General features: G+C 52.4%; 1 protein-coding gene across 1 annotated transcript in view; it reads left to right on the top strand.

The window, feature by feature from the left end:
* LOC123484807 (ephrin type-B receptor 4b-like) overlaps nucleotides 1-10,732 on the top strand; it is a 63,178-nt gene extending 52,446 nt beyond the window's left edge. Inside the window, exon 18 of the mRNA XM_045215567.1 lies at nucleotides 10,676-10,732. Within this exon, the coding sequence (XP_045071502.1) occupies nucleotides 10,676-10,732 (57 nt within the window). The remainder of the gene's footprint in view (nucleotides 1-10,675) is intronic.
* The last annotated feature ends 1,282 nt before the right edge of the window (nucleotides 10,733-12,014 follow it).

The raw sequence follows: 12,014 nt of genomic DNA, 5'->3' as shown, positions 1-12,014 counted from the left end.
ACCCTCTAACTACCCCCACCTACCCTCTAACTACCCTACCCCTACCCTCTAACTACCCCTACCTACCCTCTAACTACCCCCTACCTACTCTAACTACCCCTACCTACCCTCTAACTACCCCTACCTACCCTTCTAACTCCCCCTACCTACCCCTGTCTACCCTACCTCCCTCTAACTACCCCTACCTACCCTCTAACTACCCCCCTGCCTTACCCTCTAACTACCCCTACCTACCACTCTAACTTACCCCTACCTACCTCTAACTACCCTAACCTACCTCTAACTACCCTACCTCCCCTCTAACTACCCTACCTACCTCTACTCCCCTACCTCCTCTAACTCCTACCCTCCTACCCTCCTAACTGCCTACCTCCTCTAATCCCCTCCTCCATCTCTGCCCCCACCTACCCTCTAACTACCCTACCTGACCTCTAACTACCCTACCTACCCTCTAACTACCCTCCTACCCATCTAACTACCCTACCTGCACTCTAACTACCCCACCTACCTCTAACTCACCTGCCCTCTAGCTCCCTACCTGCCACTCTGACTGCCCCTGCCTGCCACTCTAGCTTGCCCCTACCTGCCACCTCTAACTACCCCCCTCCCCTCTAACTACCCCACCTACCACTCTAACTACCCCACCACCCTCTAACTACCCCCTCCCCTACCCTCTAACTACCTCTACCTACCTTCTAACTACCCTCCTCCACCTGCTAACCCCCTACCTACCCTCCTAAACCTTCCACCTACTCTCTAACTACCCCTCCTGCCCTCTCTCCCTTTTCTAACTACCCTACCTACCCCTCTAACACCCTACCTACCCTCTAACTACCCTCCTACTATCTAGCTGCCCCTACCTCTAACTACCCCTACCTGCCCTTCAACTGCCCTACCTACCCTCTAACTACCCTGCCTACCCATCTCTAACTACCCCCTCCTACCCATCTAACTGCCCCTTCCTACCCTCTAGCTGCCCTGCCTCTGGCTCCCTCTAACTCCCTACCTACTACTCTAACTACCCCCTACCAACCTCTAACTACCCTACCTACCCTCTAACTACCCACCTACCCTCTAACTACTTACCCTACCTGCCACTCTCTAGACTTCCCCTACTCACACTCTAACTACCCTACCTCCCTCTAACTCCCCTACCTACCTCTAATCCCCTCCTACCCTCTAACTCCCTACATCTCTCAACTACCCTACCCTACCCTCTAACAACTCCTCTAACTACCCCTACCTACCTCTAACTCCCCTTCCTACCTCTAACTACCCTGCCTACCACTCTAACTACCCCTCCTACCTCTAACTACCCCTACCTCCATCTAACTTCCCTACCTCCCATCTACTCAACCCCTACCTACCCTCCAACCTACCCCACCTCACTTATCTAGCTACCCTGCCTACCCTCTACTACCCTAATCACTCCCACTCTATACTACCTCTAACTACCCCCACCTACCCTCCCTGCCCTGCCTAACTCTACCCCTCCTGCCCTCCTCTTCTGCCCCCTGCCTCCTAGCTGCACTCTACCCTCTAACTACCCTACCTACCTCTAACTAACCCTACCTACCTCTAACTACCCCTACCTACCCTTCTACTACCCTTCCTACCCTTCTCTGCCCTCCTACCTACCCCTACCTACCTCTAACTACCCCACTCCTCCTCTAACTACCCTACCTCCCCTCTAACTACCCTCTGCCTACCTCTACACCACTTCTAGCTACCTGCCCATCTCTGCCTACCTACCCTCTAACTACCCCTACCTACCTCTAGCTTCACCCCACTACTCTAACTCCTACCTACCCTCTAACTACCCCTACCTACCGCCTCTAGCTACCCCTACCTACCCTCTAACTACCCCTACCTCCACTCTACTACCTCCCTACCCTCTCTAACCCACCTCCTCTTGCACCTCCCTCTAACTACCTCACCTACCCTCTAACCACCTCTACCTCTCTAACTACCCCTACCTACCCAACTCCCTCCCATCTACTTGCCTACCCTCCTGACTACCCCACCTACCCTCTCTCCCTCTCTAACTACCCTCCTATCCCTCTCCTCTAACTACCCCCTGTCATCTTCCCCACCTCCCTCTAACTACCCTACCTACCCTCTAACTACCCCCCTCCCCTCTAACTACCCCTACCTGCCCTCTCTACCTACCCTCCCATCTGGCTCCCACTCTCTAACTACCCTCCTCCTTCCTGCTACCTACCTCCCCTCTAACTACCCCCTTCCCTCCTACCCTACTTCACCATGCCTCTAACTACCCCCTACCTACCCTCCTAACTCCCCTCCACCTCCCTCTAACTACCCACCTTACAACTAACTCATACCTACCCTCTAACTACCCCTACCTGCACCTCTAACTGCTACCCTACCTACCCTCTAACTACCCTACCTACCTCTAACTACCCCCCCACCTACCTCTAACCACACCTCCTCTAACTCCCACCTCCCTCAACTAATCCTACCTACCCTCTAACTGCCCCCACCTACCCTCCTTACCCTTACCTACCCTCTAACTACCCCACCTACCTCTAAACTGCCCTACCTACCCTCTAACTACCCTACCTACCCCTAACTACCCTACCTACCCTCTACTACCTCCTACTCTAACTCCCCTGCCTACATCTAACTTCTACCTACCCTTCTAACTACCACCCTCCCTCTAACTCCCTACCTCTCCTCTAATCCACCCCCTACCTGCCCTCTAACTACCCTGACCTACCTCTAACTACCCTACCTACCCTCTACTACTCCCCCTACCACTCTAACTACCCTACCTGCACACCTCTAACTACCCCTACCTACCCTCTAACTACCCCACCTACCCTCTAACTACCCCTACCTACCCTCTAACTACCCTCTAACTACCCCTACCTACCCTCTAACTACCCCTACCTACCCTCTAACTACCCTACCTATTTCTAACTACCCTACCTCCCTGCATCTGCACCTAACTACCCTCTAACTACTCCACCTCCCTCTAATGCTCCCACTGCATCTCTAACTACCCCACCTACCCTCTAACTACCCCACCTACCCTCTAACTACCCCTACCTACCCTCTAACTACCCCTACCTACCCTCTAACTACCCTACCTACCCTCTAACTACCCCTACCTACCCTCTAACTACCCCTACCTACCCTCTAACTACCCCTACCTACCCTCTAACTACCTACCTACCCTCTAACTACCTCTACCTACCCCCTAACTACCTCCACCTACCCTCTAACTACCCCTACCTACCTCTAACTACCCTACCTACCCCTCTAACTACCCTACCTACCTCTAACTACCCCTACCTACCCTCAACTACCCTACCTACCCCACCACCCCCTACCCTCCTCCTAACTACCCCACCTCCCTCTAACTACCCTACTCCCCTAACTACCCCTACCTATTCCTAACTACCCTACCTACCCTCTAACTACCCCTACCTACCCTCTAGTCCACTCCTCCTCCTCAACTACTTCCCTACCTCCCTCTAACTACCTCTACCTACCCTACTACCTCCTACCTACCTGCCCTCTGGCTACCCTACCTGCCACTCCTAAAGCTGCCCTACCTGCCATCTCTAACTACCCCTCCTACCTCTAACTACCCCTACCTACCCTCTAACTACCCCACCTACCCTCTAACTACCCCACCTACCCTCTAACTACCCTCCTACCACTCTAACTTCTCCCACTCTACCCTCTCTAACTACCCCCTACCTACCCTAACTACGCCCTACCTACCCTCTAACTACCCTACCTACCCATCTAGCTGCCCACCTACTCTCTAACTCCACCTACTCTCTAACTACCCCTACCTGCCCTCTAACTACCACTACTCACTGCTACCTGCCACTCTAACTACCCTACCTACCCACTCTAACTACCCTCACCTCCCTACTCTACCTACCTACTACCCCACCTACCCATCTAGCTGCCCTACCTACCTCTAACTAACTCCTACCTACCCTCTAACTACCCACCTACCCTCTAACTACCCTACCTACCACTCAACTACCCCTACCTACCCTCTATCACTTCCCCTACCTGCCCTCCTAACTACCCCACCTACCCTCTAACTACCCCACCATCTCAACTACCCTACCTGCCCTCTAACTGCCCCACCTACCTCTCTAATCCCCAATTACCTACCCTCTAACTACCTACCTCACTCTAACTACCCCTCACCTGCCCTCTAACTGCCCACTACCTACCCTCTAACTGCCACCTCTCTGCCCACTTCTAACTCCCTCCTCCCTCCTGCCCTCTATCTGCCTCTCTCCTCACCTCAACCTGCCCTCCTCCACTCTAATTACCCTACCTACCCTTTCTAGCTACCCTACCCATCTAACTACCCTACCTACCCTCCTAACTACCCCTCCCTCATAACTACACCCCCTACCTACCCTCTAACTACCCTCCTACCATCTATCCCCCTACCTACCCTCTAACTCCCCCTACCTACCCTCTAACTACCCTACCTACCCTCTAACTACCCCCTACCTACCCTCTAACTACCCTACCTACCTCTAACTACCCCTACCTACCTCTACTCCCTACCTACCTCTAACTACCCTCACCTACCCATCTAACTCCCCTACCTCCTCTAACTACCCTGCCTACTCCATCTGCCCTCCCTCCCTCTACTCCCTCCTCCTCTACTACCCTCCTACTCTTCTCTGACTACCCTCCTCTCCTTACTCCACACCCTCTAACTACCCTTACCTCCCATCTAACTCACCTACCCATCTAACTACCCTACCTACCCTCTAACTACCCCTCACCTACCCTTCTAACTCCCTACCTACCCTCTAACTACCCCTGCCTACCCTTAACTACCCCTCTCTAACTACCCTACTCACTTAACTACCCCTCCTACCCTCTAATCTACCCCTACCTACCCTCTAACTACCCCCCCTACCTACCCTCAACTACCTACCTACCACTTCCTATGTCTGACTACCCCCTACCTACCCTCCCCACCTCTCTCTTCCTCCTCCCTACTCTCTACTCCCCTGCCCTCTATCTGCTCCCCACCTGCCCTCTCTAGCTACCCTGCCTGCCCATCTAGCTTCTGCCCCTACCTCCCTCTAACTACCCTACTGCCTGCCTCTAGCTACCCATCTACCTCAACTACCTCTACCTACCCTCTAACTACCCCACTCCTACCCTCTAACTACCCCCATCACCTTCCCTCTAACTCTCCCACCTACCACTCTAACTACCCTACCTACCCTCTAACTACCCCACCTACCTCTAACTACCCCCTGCCCTACCTACCTCCCTCCTAACTACCCCTACCTACCCTCTAACTACCCCTACCTACTCTCTAACTACCCTACCTACCCTCTACTACCCCAACTACCCTCCTAACTACCCCACCTACCCTCTAACTACCCTCTACCTGCCCCTCTAACTACCCCTCACCCTCTAACTACCCCTACCCTCTAACTACCCCTACCTACCCTCTATCTACTCTACCTGCCCTCTAACTACCTCTACCTACCCCTAACTACCCTACCTACCTCAACTACCCCACCTACCTCTAACTACCCCTGCCTACCCTCTAACTACCCCACCTACCCTCTAACTGCCCTGCCCATCCTACCCTCTCTAACTCACCCTCCTACCCTCTAACTACCCCCTACCTACCCTCTAACTACCCTTACCTACCCTCTAACTACCCCACCTACCCCTCTAACTACCCCCACCTACCCTCTAACTACCCTACCTACCCTCTAACTACTCCCCTACCTACCCTCTAACTACCCCCACCTACCCTCTAACTACTGCCCCTACCTACCCTCTAACTACCCCACCCTACCCTCTAACTACCCTACCTACCCTCTAACTACCCCCTACCTACCCTCTAACTACCCTACCTACCCTCTAACTACCCCTACCTACCCTCTAACTACCACCTACCCTCTAACTACCCCACCTACCTCTAACTACCCTACCTACCCTCTAACTACCCTACCTACCCTCTAACTACCCCCACTCCCTCCCTCTAACTACCCTACCTACCCTCTAACTACCCCCACCTACCCTCTAACTACCCCCTACCCTCTAACTACCCCTACCTACCCTCTAACTTTACCCCCTACCCTCTAACTACCCCTACCCTGCCCACTCCCTCTATCTAACCTCCCTCAACTACCCCACCTACTGCCCCTCTAACTACCCATAACTACCCCTACCTACCCTCTAACTACCCCCTACCTCACCTGCTACCTACCTCTAACTACCCTCCTATCTACTCCCCTACCTACCTCTAACTACCCCCACCTCCCTCTAACTACCCCTACCTATCTCCTCTAACTACCCTGCCTACCCTCTAATCCCCTACCTACCTTCTAACTACCCCCCCTACCCTCTAACTACCCCCCACCCTACCTCTCACTACCCTCTGACTACCCCTCCTACCCTCCTACCCTCTAACTCCCCTCCTACCTCTAACTGCCCTACCCTACCCTCTACTACCCCTACTCCTCTAACTACCTACCTACCCTCTAACTACCCTCCTCCCTCCTAACTGCCCACCTACTCTCTAACTACCCCTCCCTACCCTCTAACTGCCCCTGCCCTACCCATCTAACTACCCTACCCCCTCCTAACTACCCTACCTCCCTCTAACTACCCCTCCTCTCCTCTACTACCCCTACCCTACCCTCTAACTACCTACCTCCCTCTAACTACCCTACCTCCTCTAACTACCTACCTACCCTCTAACTACCCCCACCTCCTCTAAACTACCCTACCTACCTCAACTACCCCACCTACCCTCTAACTACCCCTACCTACCCTCTAACTACCCACCACTCTCTAACTACCCCTACCTACCCTCTACTACCCCTACCTGCCTCTAACTGCCCCCCCCTACCCTCTAACTACCCCTACCTACCCTCTAACTACCCCCACTCCCCTAACTCCCCACCTACCCTCTAACTACCCCTACCTACCCATCTAACTCCCCTTACCTACCCTCTATACTACCCTCTACCTCACCCTCTATCCCCCCTCCTCACTGGTAACTACCCTACCTCCCCTATCTCACTGGTAACTACCCTCCACTACCCTAGTTCACTGGTAACTACCCTCTCACCTCACCCTAGTTCCTGGTACACTACCCTCTACCTACCCTAGCTCACTGGTAACTACCCCTCTACCTACCTCGCTCACTGGTAACTACCCCTCTACCTACCCTCGCTCACTGGTACTGCCCACTCTACCTACCCTATCTCACTGGTAATGACCCTCTACCTACCCTCGCTCACTGGTAACTACCCCTCTACCTACCCTCGCTCACTGGTAACTACCCCTCTACCTACCCTAGTCCACTGGTAACTACCCCTCTACCTACCCTAGTCCACTGGTAACTACCCCTCCACCTACCCTCTACAGTAACCATTACCCCTCTAACTACCCCCCTATCACTGACACTATACGGGAGAACTCCTCTGATCCCACCTACCCTAGCTCACTGGTAACTACCCCTCTACCTACCCTCGCTCACTGGTAACTACCCCTCTACCTACCCTATCTCACTGGTAACTACCCCTCTACCTACCCTAGTTCACTGGTAACTACCCCTCTACCTACCCTCGCTCACTGGTAACTACCCCTCTACCTACCCTCGCTCACTGGTAACTTCCCCAACCCTACCCTAGTTCACTGGTAACTACCCTCTACCTGCCCCGCTACTGGTAACTGCCCTCTACCTACCTGCTCACTGGTAACTGCCCTCTACCTCCTGCGCTCACTGGTAACTGCCCTCTCCTACCTCGCTCACTGGTAACTACCCCTCTACCTCCCTGAGTCCACTGGTAGCTACCCCTCTACCTACCCTAGTCCACTGGTAACTACCACTCTCACCTGCCTCGCTCACTGGTAGACTACCCTCTACCTACCTATCTCACTGGTAACTGCCCTCTACCTACCTCGCCACTGGTAACTACCTCTACCTACCCTCGGGCTCACTGGTAACTGCCCTCTACCTACCCTAGTCCACTGGTAACTACCCCTCTACCTACCCTAGTCCACTGGTAACTACCCCTCCACCTACCCTCTACAGTAACCATTACCCCTCTAACTACCCCCCTATCACTGACACTATACAGGAGAACTCCTCTGATCCCACCTACCCTAGCTCACTGGTAACTACCCCTCTACCTACCCTAGTCCACTGGTAACTACCCCTCTACCTACCCTAGTCCACTGGTAACTACCCCTCCACCTACCCTCTACAGTAACCATTACCCCTCTAACTACCCCCCTATCACTGACACTATACGGGAGAACTCCTCTGATCCCACCTACCTAGCTCACTGGTAACTGCCCCTCTACCTACCCTCAACTCACTGGTAACTACCCTCTACCTACCCTCCGCTCACTGGTAACTACCCTCTACCTCCCTCGCTCACTGGTAACTGCCCTCTACCTCCCTGCTCACTGGTAACTACCCTCTACCTACCCTAGTCCACTGGTAACTGCCCCTCTACCTGCCCTCGCTCTCTGGTAACTACCCTCTACCTACCCTATCTCACTGGTAACTCCCTCTACCTACCCTAGTTCACTGGTTACTGCCTCTGCCTGCCACCGCTCACTGGTACTACCCCCTCTACCTACCTCGCTCACTGGGTAACTACCCCCACCTACCCTAGTTCACTGGTAACTACCCTCTACCTACCTCGCTCACTGGTAACTACCCTCTACCTGCCTAATCGTACTCCCCTACTACCTGCCTAACAACGGTAACTACCCTCTACCTCCTCGCTCACTGGTAACTACTCCCTCTACCTACCCTATCCATGGTAACTACCCCTCTACCTACCTAGTCCACTGGTAACTACCCTCCACCTACCCTCTACAGTAACCCATTACCCCTCTAACTACCCCCTATCACTGACACTATACGAGAACTCCTCTGATCCCACCTACCCTAGCTCCTGGTAACTACCCCTCTACCTCACCTGGCTCACTGGTAACTACCCTCAAGCCTACCCTCGCTCACTGGTAACTACCCTCTCCCTCTACCTCGCTCACTGGTAACTTACCCTCTACCTACCCTCCCACTGGTAACTACCTCTACCTACCTTGTCCATGGTAACTACCCCTCTACCTACCAGTCCACTGGTAATTTCACCCTCCACCTACCTCTACAGTAACCATTACCCTCTAACTACCCCCTATCACTGACACTATCTGGAGAACTCCTCCTGATCCCACCTACTAGCTCACTGGTAACTACCCCTCTACCTACCCGCTCACTGGTAACTACCCTCCACCTACCCTCGCTCTCTGGTAACTACCCTTCTACCTACCTCGACTCACTGGTAACTGCCCCTCTACCTCCCTATCTCACTGGTGACTTCCCTCTCTACCTACCCCTAGCTCACTGGTAACTACCACTCTACCTGCCCTGAGCTCACTGGTTGACTCCTCTACCTACCCTGCACACTGGTGACTGCTCATCCACCTACCCTCACTCACTGGTGACTCCCATCTACCTGCCTCGATCACTGGTAACTACCCCTCTACCTACCTGCTATGGTAGTTCCCTCTACCTCCTGGCACTGGTAACTCCCTCCACCTACCCTGAGCTCTCTGGTAACTCACCCTCTACCTACCTCGCATCACTGGTTGACTCCCTCTACCTCCTCGTCACTGGTAACTACCTCTACCTCCCTGGTCTCTCTGGTGACTACCTCTACCTACCTGAGCTTCGGTAATCTACCCTCTACCTACCTCGTCACTGTGACTCACCACTCCACCTCACCCTAGCTCTCTGGTAACTACCCCTCTACCTACCCTCGCTCACTGGTAACTACCCCTCCACCTACCCTAGCTCTCTGGTAACTAGAGACCTCCAACTACCAATAAATACCCCTTAAACTCTCTTTCCTAACTGTGCCTTTCCCACACCTCTTCCTGGCCCCCTCTCTCATTTTGGGGCCGGAGTATTCTTTCAGCAGTAACAGGATGTGGTAGTTCTGATGTAGCCAAGTTAAACAGATTCAGAAAGGGTCTCTCTCTGCAGAGATCGGGGTGGATGACAGATTCAGAAAGGGTTCTCTCTCTGCAGAGATCGGGGTGGATGACAGATTCAGAAAGGGTTCTCTCTCTGCAGAGATCGGGGGTGGATACTTCGGGGTTCTCTCTCTGCAGAGATCTGATACATTCAGAAGGGTTTCTCTCTCTGCAGGATCGGGTGGATGACAGATTCGAAAGGGTTCTCTCTCTGCAGAGATCGGGTGATGACAGATTCGAGGGGGGTTCTCTCTCTGCAGAGATCGGGGTGATGACAGATTCAGAAGGGTCTCTTTCTGCAGATCGGTGATACATTAGGGTTCTCTCTGGGTGATACATTCGAGGTTCTCTCTCACAATCGGGGTGGATACAGATTCAGGGTTCCTCTCTCTGCAGAGATCGGGGTGATGACGATTCGGGGTTCTCTCCCTGCAAGATCCGGTGATTCAATTCAGGTTCTCTCTTATCCGGGTGGATTACAGATTCAGAAAGGGTTCTCTCTCTGCAGAGATCAGGGGTGGATGTCAGCAGTCCTTGAAGTCTTAAACAAATATGTTTACCGTCTTTGGTTTTGTGTGTGAAGTCTGATATGGTCCAAATAAAAGAGAGAAAATGATTGCCGTCTCTCCCCCCTCTATAGGGTGGTAAGATCCCCATCGTTGACGCTCCAGAGCTGTCCGTTCAGAGTTTGTCGTAGTATCTGAGTCCATCGATGTGGGAGGTGATGGTTAGCCTTCTGATATGTACCATTAGTCTCCTTTATTTCTCTCTCTACTCTGGTTTTATTCTTCCCAGTAGAAGTTTCTAGTTGTCCTTAGTTACTGTCGTTGCCTGTAGTTATGTAGTTGCTGTAGTTTTTTTGCCTTAGTTGACCTGTAGTTTACTGTGTTACCTGTAGTTGACTGTGTTGGACCTGTAGTTGGGCCTGTAGTTGGACCTGTAGTTATTAGTTGGGCCTGTAGTTGACTGTAGTTACTGTGTTGGGCTGTGTTGCCTTTTTGTGTGTTACTATAGTTACCTTGTTTTTTTGTTACTGTAGTTGGCCTGTAGTTGACCTTAGTTACTTTTACCTGTAGTTGGACCTGTAGTTTGCCTGTAGTTGGCCTGTAGTTTTGGGCCTGTAGTTTGCCTGTAGTTGGACCTGTAGTTGACTGTAGTTGACTTAGTTACTTAGTTGCCTTTACCTTAGTTTGTAGTTTGTCCTGTAGTTGACCTGTGTTCCTGTGTTACTGTAGTTATTGTTTGTTTCTTTTTTCTGTAGTTGGCCTTGTTTTTTTTGTTACCTTAGTTGTTGTTTTAGTTACCTGTAGTTACCTGTATTACCTTAGTTTTGTATTACCTGTAGTTGACCTGTAGTTGGCTGTAGTTGATTAGTTACCTAGTTGACCTGTAGTTGGACCTGTAGTTGGACCTGTAGTTGGGCCTGTAGTTGGACCTGTAGTTAGACCTAGTTGCCTGTTTGCTGTAGTTACTTAGTTCTTATTAGACCTAGTTGGACCTGTAGTTTGACTGCAGACTACCCTCCCCCCTACCTAACCCCCCCCACCAGTTTCCCTCCTCTCTCCACTCCTACCTACTCTCCCCTACCTAACACCCCCTCCCTAACACCCCCGTTTCCCTCCTCTCTCCTCCCTACCTCTCCCCCAGGTGATCAATGCCATACAGGATTCTGCCCCCCACCAGGTGTCTCTCCTCTCACTCCCTCATGTTGACTTTGGAAAGAGAAACCCTCCTATTCTCCTATGTCTCAGCTCTCGATAGGCTATCACCCCCCTCCTAAATTTGTGGTTTGGATTCTCCCCCTCACACACACACACACATACACGCATACTATTCTACTTCCCCAGTTCTCATCTCTTAACTCTAATCTATCTCACATCCCCCTATTCTTTCTGTCTCTCTCTCTTCTCTGTCTCTCTCTCCTTCTCTCTCTCTCTCCTTCTCTCTCTCTCTCCCTCTCTCCTTCTTCTTCTCTCTCT

This window comes from Coregonus clupeaformis, unplaced genomic scaffold (assembly GCF_020615455.1).
Source record: "Coregonus clupeaformis isolate EN_2021a unplaced genomic scaffold, ASM2061545v1 scaf0473, whole genome shotgun sequence".
Taxonomy (NCBI): domain Eukaryota; kingdom Metazoa; phylum Chordata; class Actinopteri; order Salmoniformes; family Salmonidae; genus Coregonus; species Coregonus clupeaformis.
This window is presented reverse-complemented; position numbering and strand designations above follow the sequence as displayed.